We start from the raw sequence: 13,469 nt of genomic DNA, 5'->3' as shown, positions 1-13,469 counted from the left end.
TCATAAGGTCATTTTCAAAAAAGAGCGTAGGGGGTAGAGCAGGAAAAAAAGAAGTAAGCACATTGACTCATCGTTTTAAAAAAGCCAGTCCAATTATACAAACGAGAAGCTCTATAATTTTTAATATAAAAGAGGGTCTTTTTAGTGACTTTGTTAACGCGTTAGAAGTAGATATTCTATTTTCCTGACTTTGTATCTTACGTTTGGAGCGTACTGATTCTTTGTTAGTCCAGACTCCAGAGCCCAATTCTCGTATCGTCTGACTTCAAATTTCTGACACATAACGTACGTCAGGAATGAGTTGAGACAATGCTGATGTGGTTCTCTGAATGACCGAGGTAGCCTCACTGGACACGGCTGGCATTTCCGTTCTTATTAATTCAAAGAAAAATACTAAATTCATTAAAAAGATTTGTTATCAAATCCTTACCCAGTTAAGAATTCTTATTATTTGTAATATATTTGCTAATATAATAAATGTTAATTTAACTTTTTTTAAAAATAAATAAATTTTAAGGTCTTGGTTTTGGTTAATAACACAGATTTTTATAATAAATATTGTAAAACCTTTTTTTATCGCTAAAAGTTAAAAACCTTAACATTACTCTCAACCAAAAATATTCAGCCACGTATTTTATTTTCTTTCGCTTAATTTATTTTATAACATATGGTGAAAGATGGTGTGTACGTTATATATATAAAATGAATAATATTAAAGAAAAATATTTTAATTATAAAGAAATTATATAAAAATAAATTCATAAATTAAAGTGGTCTGACGTAACGTCAGATTATAAATTTATTTTTATTATAAAATAGATCTAACGGATTTTATAAAATCACATTAGTTTGTGAGTTTATTTTAATAATTTTTTTTATATATGTAGCATTTCTCTTATTATTTATACAAAATTGTTAAATAGTTTAGAAGTATGAATTTTATAATTAACGTTACAATCTTATTGTTAAATATTATGTGGTGAAAATTATTTATATAAATATTAATTTTTTTAATCCTTTCTTTAGCAAGTTGTGTATATTGGTGTACAGGGATTTTGCGGCGATTTCTTTTGTTGGGATAAGGATTTCGTCGCAAGAACTCGTTTTGGTGTTTGATGAATACTTCTTATCACTCGGTGACTAAAGTCTTGTTTAGTTAATCAAAATTAAAAATCTCATCTCATCTCATCTCAACTCATTATTACGTCTTTTTTAAATCTCTATATAAAATATAATAAACAATCTAACTTTTTCAAATTCTAATATAAAATTAATATTTAAAAATTATATTATAATAATATTTTATTTATTACTATTTAAAACATCACATCTCAGTATGACCAAATAGACCCTAAGTCAATCGGCGGTCAAAGACTAGTATTTAGCAGCCGAAGATGTTACATTTAGCATCGAACGAAATTCGTCGTAACAGATTAACAATGATCCCAATGCCGGCAGGGAATAAAATGGGGATTATTGCCTTCTGGGTTTCTAAAATAATGAAATATTGTTTATTTTTATAAATAAGAGGAGATCATATTCTAAAAAATAAAAATACTGAAATGATTTCTCGTAATTTACAAACAAGTGGCTGGTAACGGACAATGCTAGAATTGTAACTGCAAACCTCACGTTGCCTAGCTCCTTCGTTCTTTTCCACGCTTCCCATCTTCGTTGGTTGTCTTTCTATAACCGTAGGGTTGCAACTGCAGAGTGGACAGAGGACGTTGACTTTCCTCATGTTGTCACTATACTTCACTCCGCCATCTCAGCATTCGACTTCTCCGCCGAAGTTCTCTCATCTCTGTTTGTCTCCGTCTGCCTCGCCAGCTCTCTCTCTCTCTCTCTCTCTCTCGCTGTGGAAGTGGAGGGAATGCGCCTTCGGGGCCGCTGCAACTCCAAAAATGAATATTATTATTGCATGGCTCCATTTGAGGTACCGCTTCCTCTTGAATTCATTGCAAAATGGCTTTTAATGAATGATTTTCCCCTTAGATTTTGGCCCTGAGTTTCGAATTTATTTGTTGTTGTTCCTTCGCCTGTTTCGGATTTATTTATCGCAAATAATTATCAGTTCTTTATTGTTCTCTTAAATATCTTGATGAATGTTGTTCGGAAACTTCCCCAAAAATTGTGTGCGAGTTTTTATTAACTCTGCTTAGAATTTTGATGCGTCTGTTCAAATGATCATATACGTATTGTAATGAAAAGTAAAAATATTTGGGATTTATGTGCCCATATTATACGTCGATTTTGTGTGACTTCTTGTTCTGAAAAGAACGAGGTCCAGCTCTTAACGCATGCAATCAAAATCATGAACTTGGGCTAACACACGCACGGTGCTTTAATTCCCAGTTTTTTTTTTTTTTTCTTTTTTTTCTTTTTTTGAGGGGGCCTTTATCGGACCCCAGGTTGTGAATCATAGGGACCACGACTGTACGATAACGTTCAAGTTTAAAGGCTGAAGGCTTCCCTTTCTTCGATTGAAGCTTTAAGCAAGATAGACGCTCCGCATGTTAAACATTTCGCAGAGAAACAATTTGCACATTCATTCGTTTGTTTTCCTTTTTAGTTCTGATCAAGATTATACGAATCCTTCACAATTTTTATCAGGTATTTAGTTCTCATACAGATTTTTATTGCTGAAAACCATTCCTCTGCCACCCGAGACTGGTACTTTTTTTTATTATTAAAACTCGATCGCAAGAACAGTGCATGTCCTTTGTCATCAAGATGAGTTCATGTTTTGCAGGATTCTTCTTTGTTTCTTGGTTATGCAGAGCTGAACTTGAGTGTCGCTTTAAGCCTGTTTGGATGTTAAGTTGTGATGAGTTAAAAGTTTTTTTATGAATAATAGTGACTTGAGATGAATTAAATTTTTTTATGAATAGTAGTGAGTTGAGATGGTAGATTGAGTTTTGTATGGCTCACCTAAGATGAGTTTAGATGTGTTTGAATGTTAAGATGTGTTTATATGTATTTATAAGAAATTGAAAAAGATTGTAAGTCTTGCGTGTAATAAGGTGTTGAGTTAAAAGAAGTTGTGGGTCCCACATGTAAAAATGTTTTGAATTGAAATAAGATTAATGATTTAAAAATTGAGTGTTTGGATGTTAAACTCAACTTAAAATTAGACTAAATTTAGTTAATATCAGTTCATTCTAAGTTCCAAACGGGGCCTAAGAGCAATCTCATTGGATTTGCATAATCCAGTATTTGGCTAATAGAGTCTCAAAATTTGTTGCTTTGGATTTTGCAAATATAAAAAAGGGATGGCTTTTTGCTACAGTAAGTTAGTATTATGGGTTAAATTTGATAATTACTGCAGCATAACCAAAAAGAATAAAAAGTATTTTCTTCCTTACTTCCTACCGTAATTTGGTTGCATAAGTTTTTTTAAGGAATATAATATTATTACTAATTAACATATAATTTGTAGAATGGTAAAATATAATAAAATTAAAAATTTTAAAAAAATAAATTAATATTATTTTATTATTATATAAAGAATATATGGATAATCCAATATAGTGATCATTGGAAGTGAATGAAATAAGGAAAGGTAAATTCATGTCATATGAACTAAAACTTGGGTTTGGGTTTGGTTATTTCAATGAGAGTGCTCTAAGCGGAGCATGGCCTTTTTCTTCATAAAACTATAGACATAAAGGAATCCAAAAAAGGGATCCCACATTCTAATGTGGCTAGTGTGCAACGTCTCCCTCTTTTTTTTTTTTTTCCCTCTCTCTTTCTCCCTCCTCTCCCCATGCCCGCCACCCCTGCCCTCTCTCCATGCCGTCTCTTTGTGCTCTCCATGATGGTCAGACATCTCCTCCTTTCATAGAGGTTTATTTTCTTTCTTAGAATGATTGAATCTTACTTACCTTATGAATCTTTTTCTTTTTAGGAATTTGAGTCAACTTCATTTATCTTTTCTTGGTCTTATCTCTTAACTTTATTTTTTATCTTATTATTAGTGATAGATTTTTAGTGGACTGTACCCAATCAACTTTATTCCTAACAAAAATATTTATTGAAAATGGTGGCTCGAAAGAGAGATTTTAGATTTTCACTAACGATGATATAATGGTTCTAGTTTTCTGGCAATATTTTGGTGCTCTCTTTTCTTTTCTTTCAGTGAGTTCAGTATCAGCCATCTCAATTTAGACATTTAAATATATATATATATATATAGGCATATATATATTTGGTTGTCCCTTCAGATGAGTAATGGTAATTTTGGATATTATAGAATTAAAATTTATCAGTTCTGTTATTGCTCCACTCTTGTCACTTGGGTCCCTGAGAATCCTGTATATATATGTGTGTGCAAGGAAGTTTGGATCTGATATTCAAGTTTACGTAAATAACATAATCCACTCAGTGATCTATGACATATTGCTGTGGAGGGAGTGTCATCCCCCTTTTCGTCTTCCTTTTGGTTTCAGGATTAAAATCATTTGCATGTTTTATCATGTTGTAATTATTATAGAACACCAATCAATCTTGTATGGTCTGATAGGATTGGTTCTTTTGTTTTAAGGGTAAGTTTCCATCTCTTACACTAGAGATTACTCCCTTGCTTGTAATAAGTCGATCGTGTAGCGCTTGGTCAACAAGAGTAATCATACTGCTCAGATTGTCACATGAATGACCTCTTTAGGTTTTAAAAGTATTTTGGCGTCTCATGTAGCAATCTCCTCATTTGTCCAAAGTAAAACTTTAACATTTATATTTACCAAAAGAAATTATAAACCTTTAATATCTTGACTTCTATAGGCAGTGATTTTTTGAATGTTGAATAATTTTTCTGATGGTATATGCTATCATGATCGATTTCTGATGAAAGCTATCTATATTCTATAACATCCCAATAGATACCACATTCTAGAAATCTAAACAGAGAGTAAAGGGAGCAGACATAATCATTAAAATTGTTAGAATAGTGTTACGAGCATACCTATGAAACTCTGACTGCATTTAGTTAAGGTTGATGTAATACAAAATAAACAATGGTGGCACTGTACCCTGAGAGAACAGATGATGTCCAGGGGAAAATGTTTCTTTCTGACTTTGTTTTTGCAGCAATAATACATCAACCTGAAATTACACAGTACACCAACATAGAAATTATATCTATTCAAAGAATCTGATCCTTCAAATTATCTCTTGGCAAGTCTCCCATTGTTCCAGATTGGTCAAGTCTCCCATTTCCAGTTCTCTCGGGAATCTCTCACCTCTAATCCTGGGAATGGGGTATCTGCTATTGCATTTTCTATCTTTTATATTTACGCCACTTATGATAACAAATATAAACCTGAACCTGGATCCGTGAGCCAAGGCTCAGGGATCCATGCATGGATGCCAAAAGACCTCGCAGTACTTACTACAGATCGAGAAATGCATCTAAATATTGGTGAAATAATATATAGTAACAGATTTCTGTCCTTAATATGAGTTAAAAAAATATTTTTCCTTGGAGTTCTTATTTGAATGACATTCAATGCCATTGATTAGATGGAAGGAGGCATTATAATTTACCTGAAAAACTCTGCATTATTTGGCCGGCAACCTTTCTTCCATCTCCTTGTAAGAAGTGTCTATGGCATTCAAGGGTTCTCACCCTTGTTCTCTTTATTCTATAGATTAACTTGTGCTGACATTGAAACATTTCGATGTGGTTCCTACTGCCACGTTATTTGCTACCTGTATTTGGGTAATTTGTCAATACTTCTTTAGACCAAATTTGACAGAAACACGTAGAAGCTGGGAATACTTTACACTGGAGCTCAATACGGCTGTCTAGAATGACGAGTATTAAGTTCCGGCAAATTTTCCATCTATCTCCAAGAAGGGATTGCTTATGCCTAAATGATTGAACTAAAATGTTTCTTTCTGTAGGCATTTTCTTCTCTTCACATTGTCCGGTGCTGGCCATTGCGGCTACATTCTACATGATTAATCTGTACATCATAAAGGTAATTATTTTTGTGTCTCTGACATATATGTTCATTTCATGCAGTTTATTGAAATTGGAAGAGCTTGTGATTTTTCAAATATATAGCTGAATTGGCACAAGCGTGTTAAGTACTGCTCCTAATCATTTTCCTTCAAGGCATGGCTCCACGACCTCTCCGCCTGAACTCCAGACGACCACCACCTAAGTTCCTTTTCATCACGCTCCTGATACTTATTCCTATTTGTGTGATTGGAATTTTCTCTCATGGCCAGAAGATATCCTATCTTTTCAGACCACTATGGGACAAACCGCCTCCCCCCTTTAAACGCTTTCCACACTATTATGCTGAAAATGTATCAATGGACCACCTTTGCCGCCTTCATGGCTGGTCGTTGCGGTCCCAACCCCGCAACGTTTTTGATGCCATCATCTTCAGCAATGAATTGGACATACTGGAGATCAGGTGGCGTGAGCTTTTTCCCTATGTCACAAAATTTGTAATCCTTGAGTCCAATACCACTTTCACAGGCATTCTCAAACCTCTCTTCTTTCGTTCAAACAAGGCTCGATTTGCTTTTGCTGAGAGGAAAATTGTCCATGATGTGTTCTCTGGTCAAGTTGCAGCGCGCGGATCATATGATGATCCATTTGCACTTGAGGCTCAACAACGTAGGTTTATGACTGGGTTACTTCGCCGTGCGGGGATTTCCTATGGTGATGTTCTTATCATGTCAGATACCGATGAGATACCAAGCCCAAATACCGTGAAACTAATGCAATGGTGTGATGGGGTGCCACCTGTAATGCATCTCGAGCTCAGGAACTATATGTATTCATTTGAGTTCCCGGTGGACTACAGCAGCTGGCGAGCCACAACCCACATCTATGGCCCTAACACCTTTTACCGGCACTCACGCCAAACCGATCTGATGTTCTCTGATGCTGGATGGCATTGTAGCTTTTGCTTTCGGCGTATTCAGGAGTTTGTGTTTAAGATGACTGCTTATAGCCATGCAGATCGTGTGAGGCGGAGAGACTTCTTGGATCATTCAAGAATTCAGAAGCTCATTTGCAGCGGTGATGATCTTTTTGACATGCTACCCGAAGAGTACACTTTCCAGGAGTTGATTAAAAAGATGGGATCAATACCCCGTTCAGCTTCTGCAGTTCATCTACCTGCCTACTTGATAGAGAATGCAGATAAGTTTGGGTTCCTTCTCCCAGGGGGATGTTTAAGAAAAACAGAATGAGGCTATCCAATGTAAACAAATTTTGGATTTAGTACAGTATGGAACTTAGGTTTTCCTTGCCCTTTTCCTTTCATCATAAGTGGCCTTAATGCCTGACAGCTTTTGGGTCACTTCACTTGGATGCGCCTCTGTCAAGACACTCGAACAATCAGCGTTAGGACAACTTTTTCCGTATAAATTAGTGAGGTACAAAAGGATTCTGTGCTCATTGATCGAAACTGAGTCCTGCTGTTGTAGACGATTTCTTGTGTATATATCTATCCAGTCTGCGTTTCATATGAAGTTTGAACATTTGCCCTTCTCAACTCTGCTACCCGAAACTTGCTGTCACTTGCATTCATGGCCAAAGTAATCACTCTCCGCCGTTTTCTAAGAAAGAGGACACGAGGTATTAGGGAAAGAGAAGTGCTGGGTCTATAAATTAGAGTGATGGTGGATCAGATCAGCCATAATTCCATGGACCATGAGTACATATGGCCGAGGGGAATGCCCCCCGAAAAGATCGAGAAGGTGACCCATTGAACAATATTACGCACCAGAAAATTTGCACTAGGTTGATTGCTTACGCGAAACTATCAAAAAGTATATGGCAATCAAGAGGCATCATCCAAAAGAGAGAAAATACTCCAGGCTTTGATCCGTTGTGGGTTGGGGTTGCTGGGTAGTTCGGTTATCTAGAAGAGAAATGTTAAGAATAAGTTTCAAATATATAAATTTTTTAAAAATTTTATATATAGTCACTTTTGCGTAAAGACTTGCGTAAAACTTGTGTATTTAGGATTTGAAATCCTTCTATCAATTAATGTAGTCAGTTACAAATCCTGAGTCCAAAATGTGAGAAAGATAATCACATAAAATAAAGTCGATAATATTTAGCATTATTCGGGAATAATCTCTTGATCACATCATTAAAAGCTCAAAAACTATTGCGTAACTGGCTAACTTGACGTATTAACTCGGCTATATAAATAGTGAACATATCCAATTCCGATTGAGATGAGAAATTATGCTATAGGTCTAATTTACAAAGGGCCCATTTCATTTTTGTTGGGTGTCATGTCTAGATTACTACTCCCCACGACCATTTTAAAAACAGGCATGCAGAAAAATCCAATCTAGAGTTGCAGTGAAAGATTTTAATGTGACTTCTTTAATACCAATTAATTTATAGATTGACTACTGACAGCCTTGAAAGTTACCTTAGAGTTGGGAAACGGAAGCAACCAATGCATTTACTGCACGGCATCCTAGAACTTGGAAATTAAACATGTGGTAAAATGATAGTCTTTCCTTTGTTCTTTCATTTTGATGTTGATCAATTTAATTTTTTATTTAATAATTAAGAAAGTAATTTTTAATATATTAATCTAGTTTTTATTTTTTAAAAATATTTAAATATGTTAAAAAATATTAAAAAAAGTTAAATTTATACTAACGGCACGTCCAATTATCATTACTTAGAGGCAGCCTAACATTACTCTAAAGATGTTTCAGCACTTGGATCACCTCATCCAAGTATATATAGGTGGCCTACCGGTTTGAAGTTGGCCTAATAATGAAGGGTTAGATTGGGTAAAGGCGACTAACTCCCACGTCTTTTTTGGTCTAATTTGTCCTTAAACCAACCCTTCTACCATACGCGTTGCATTGCACCTAATCTTATCCTTTTAAAATCAGCGTACCCTTTTCAACCAAGTGAGACTGTAGCTTTCCTCTAAAGTTTCTCAAAGTCCCTTAATCATCAATTTCTTGAATACGGTACTTGATAATATATGACACTTATGGAATTGTACGTGAGGGCTGCATGAGCACATAAAACAGTTTCCAGAAGATCATGATCAGGCACATCAGGAGGTAGGAGCAAAGTTTTCCAAATCCAGGTGAAAATTTAAAGATCTTCATGCAATTATCCTCAATTCTACAAGTGCATATGCATAAAAATAAAAAAAAATAAAAAAATTGTTATATACTACATCTTCAATATTTTAATTATTTATATTCGTCACACAGTGTTGATGTAACATGATTTATCAATTATTGAATGTAAAATGCTACTCCTCCCGCTGTGAAATTTAAAAAAAAAAAAAAATATTTAAAGATGTGAAAAAAATTAAAAAACATTTACATAAAATGTACTAATGGTAACCCCAGTGGTGTGGCTGTGGAGCCACCCTAGCCTTATTGAATTTATTATTTAAAAAAAAAAAACAAATTGATTTAATGATTAAGGGGTAATGCCACGTCATTGACAGTGTCATGTAATAAGATGAGAATATAAGAAATACATTTACTCCTTGAAACAAAATTACAAGAAATCTAATTAGTAAGGCCTGAAATAATTAATGAGTGGTACTGAAAATATGTATTTCCTTATATCACTACAAAAACATACGGCATTTTTTCAAGAGGGGATTCATGACAAAAAGTCGACTGTTTATGAAAAAAATTCTATTCTCACAAAATTTCGCTATGAAAAACTATTGGCATAAAACTCACTAAAATGTTATTAAACATGTTTGATCTAGAATTAAGCATGTTAGTCACTGTTGCTGACTACCCATATTTGTTACTCAGGCAACAGTGACTAACATGTTCGATTCCAAATCCATTAATTAAGGCAAGGGCTAGCTGTATATGCCTCACAAAGCCTAGTGCTATCTAAAAAGTAATATTTGCTCTACCACTTCTTTGTTGACCTTTTAAGAAGGAATTTTACTCGTCATTTCATGTTATATATTTTATATATTTTAAAATTATTTTTTATTTTATTTTATTTTTATTAAATTAATTTAATTATTTTATTTATTATCTATACATCATATATTTGTTATAGAAAAAAAAATAATCTATAATATATATAAATGATAAGCAAAATTATTAATTTATTTACAAATAATATCTTAGAAAGCATACAAAAAGACAAGAAAAACGGTAGTTTTCTTCACTCTCTAAACTTTCTTTTCTCTCTCTAGAAAGCCCCAGCCTTTTTTTTTAAATCAAGGTGGAGGGAGGGCCCTCCTCCTCTCCTTCTCCTCTCTAATTAATTACTATCCATATTGTTTTGTTTTTTATGATCACTTTTTGTGTTTGTTTTTTTCCTTGCAATATGCATGAGCTACCGCATTTTGGCCACCAAATCGTCCTCATGCTAATTGGCCGTCGACCTTGAAAGCCAAGTGGAAGTACTGCTGCCAAAAGATCAGCGTGTGGCCCCCTCGAGCCACCAAGCCGCGCGCACTTGTATCTATGCCAGTCTCTACGAATCACACATGCGAGACGATTAAGGTGTTGTTTGAAAATAAAGATGATTTAATCTCATTTTATTTTAAATTTTTTTTATCTTATAATTTCCTTTTTTTTTAAAAAAAAAAAACAATACTGCTCCAAATGGAAAGAAATCTGACCATTATTAATGAAAATATTCTTGAAATTAGTAGGAACAATCCAACATATTGAATAACATATATATTCAATAATTACAACATAGTAATTAGTGTTTTATGGGACATGGATGTGTCATGTGGTATAGAATGTTTACGTTTTCCCTTTGGTTTCATGTTCTGAAAAACCTTACCTCAAAATTATCATCTCACACGTACGTTGCGTTAGAGGTGTAATGATAATATTATATCCGAATTTATAATAAAAAATAGTAAATATGTTCAATTCGATCAAATAGAATTATGTGTGAACTAAAAGTAAATTCACAAATTAATGTTACTTTTTAACGTGCTACGTCAGATTATAAAATTGCTTTAATTATAAGATACATATAATATATCATATCAATCTATATCAAATATTTATAAATTTATTTTTATAAAATATTTTTGTAATTGTAATAATTCTAGTTTTTATTCTTTTAAATATTATTTTTTATTTTTTTAAAAATAATCTAGGTACAAGTCTCAAATAAATAAATTTCATATAAGCCTTTTATTAAAAAAATAAATCCCACTAATAAAAAATAGTTATATATATATATATAGGTTGCACTTTTTTTTACAAAAGTCTATATAAAATTTGTCTATTTAAAACTTGTAGAAATCATCATTTCTCTTTTCTAAATATTCTTTATGATCGATGAAATGCATACACAGCCAGCTGGATATATATTATATACAATTGGTAAAGGAAATTGGTAAAGGAAATTTGGTACAAAAAAGAAATCAGGCTGCCTGCTGATTGGAGACCACGTGAATAAGAATAATAATCAACAAAGAAAAAGGAAGTAATGTTTGTGTACCACAGATCCAATGAAGCATCCTGGAAAACTCCCATTGAAAGTGACCTTAATATTGAACTTGCATCTTACAATTAATTTTGATCCTTTTCATCAAGGGCCCCTCTGCTTGGAAATGAGCATTGTCTCTCTCTCTATCTCTCTCTTGGATGCCAAAGTGCATGTATAATTTTGGAATATCATATTTTATTAATTAGTTCACTACAAAAGAAAAGCTAGTGACCCACTACTTACATATAATAATAATAATAATAAAGCTTTTTATTTATAAGTTGGTATTGAAAACACACACCCTCCATACGATTGGTATGACAAGACTTTATTTGTAAAATAATATAATTTTAATTTTTTTTTTTATAAATCAAATTCTAACGTGGGAATATATACGTAAATAATGTACATGTCTTCTATACCAGTTTGAGTAATATTATATACAGTTATAGAGTGCACAAATACTGTATAGTCACTTTGAAAAAAAGTGGATCTAATATTAATTTTTTTTTCATGTAAATTTCATATTTTTTTTTATTTTTTTCAAAATAATTATGTGATACTTGTACTTTTACGATTGCAACTATTATTTTTCATATATTATATATATATATATATATATATAGTATGCCGGGCGTGTGGAATAATTTCCATGCACTAGCTGAATTTCTGCAGTGTAGAATGTCTTTGGCTCAAACCCCATTGGCCATTTTGATTGCTTTTTCTACCCTCTTACGTGCAAAGTGTCCTGATGTTTACTTTCGCATGCTATGAAAAGAAGGAGGATACTCCGCTCTTAAAGTTTGGTTTGTTCCTCGCTTCTCTCTTTTTCTTTTCATCTCTCCTTCTTTTTGCTCAAAAGAATCGGATAAGTAAATATTCCCACAAATTTCACAATCGTCCACACATGGTTTTTTAAAGACTAATTTGAAAAAAATATCATATTTCTATTAAACATGATATATATGAGAAGCATATACGTACATATTCTTAATTTAAAGTAAGAGGTGCGATCCATGCAATTAGTCTATAATATTCAATTGTTCAGAATGATTGACTTCTTTCTATTTTATTATCTTGATTAAGACTTTTGATAAGTACAATCTTCATGTTCCACATGCATCATGTGATTATGTATAATCATGAAATTATTATGCAACCAATTAGGTTTTAAAGTAATTTTGAGCTAAGCTACCATGTCATGATCACATCTTTTATAGAGAAAAGAGTCATAATTATCTAATTATTAGTTTATCATATATATATGGACAAAGGTTTTTTTCTAAATTGGGTATCCCAATTAAAAAATTAATAAATACCTTGAACATATATAGAAAGAAGTATAATTCTTTTTAACGAATAGACATATATATGGTAAGTTTATAACTTATATTTTAAAAAAGAATTCCCCATGTTCAATTATACTTATCATTTATGAATGGGAGGAAGTTTCTTCCAACTCAATTAAAAAAAAAAAAAAACTCTGTTCAATATATATATGACTAATGCTATATATAATCGTAGAGTATGTAAGCACTGTATAGTCGTTTTGAAAAAGAGTGGAGTATATTATTAAAAAATTAATTAATTTTTTTTCATATAAATCATGTATTTATTTATTTTTTTAAAATGATTGTACGACGCTTGTACACTTACAACTACAATTATTATTTTTATATATATTGAATTATACCAAAAACTATCAACCCAAAGTTTACGCCATATGCATTTTCCATATAAATTATGGTTAAACATGAATAACTATAGACGATTTGATTGGATGTTGTTGGTACTTAGTAGTTATTGTGGAGCAAAACGTCCGTGTTTCAATTGTTTCAAAGTTTTGATATGTTCAGAATTATTACTATCCCACTCTAGTTATATTTGAGCGGTATATTAAAAAAAAAAAATGACATTTAAAAATATAAAAAAAGAAAATTAAATTCTAAATTCTTTCTGTCTTTTTTATATTTATATATTTATTTTATTTTTATTTTTTTAATAAATTGTCTGCTGGTGCATAAGA

The 13,469-nt window shown here is 32.5% G+C and overlaps 1 protein-coding gene across 1 annotated transcript; it reads left to right on the top strand.

Moving 5' to 3' along the window:
- The first annotated feature begins 1,733 nt into the window (after window positions 1–1,733).
- LOC122306866 (beta-1,4-mannosyl-glycoprotein 4-beta-N-acetylglucosaminyltransferase-like) lies at window positions 1,734–7,500 on the top strand. Its single transcript, XM_043119390.1, has 2 exons — window positions 1,734–1,936; window positions 6,023–7,500. The coding sequence occupies exon 2, from the start codon at window positions 6,118–6,120 to the stop codon at window positions 7,207–7,209; it is 1,092 nt and encodes a 363-aa protein (XP_042975324.1). The 5' UTR covers window positions 1,734–1,936; window positions 6,023–6,117; the 3' UTR covers window positions 7,210–7,500.
- Window positions 7,501–13,469: the final 5,969 nt, after the last annotated feature.

This window comes from Carya illinoinensis, chromosome 4, assembly GCF_018687715.1.
Source record: "Carya illinoinensis cultivar Pawnee chromosome 4, C.illinoinensisPawnee_v1, whole genome shotgun sequence".
NCBI lineage: Eukaryota > Viridiplantae > Streptophyta > Magnoliopsida > Fagales > Juglandaceae > Carya > Carya illinoinensis.
Note: the sequence above shows the minus strand (reverse complement) of the source record. Positions and strands in the feature narration are given on the sequence as shown.

Bases quoted from the DNA above. Each gene is read 5' to 3' on its own strand.
- LOC122306866 (XM_043119390.1), top strand. From the start codon at position 6,118: ATGGCTCCACGACCTCTCCGCCTGAACTCCAGACGACCACCACCTAAG.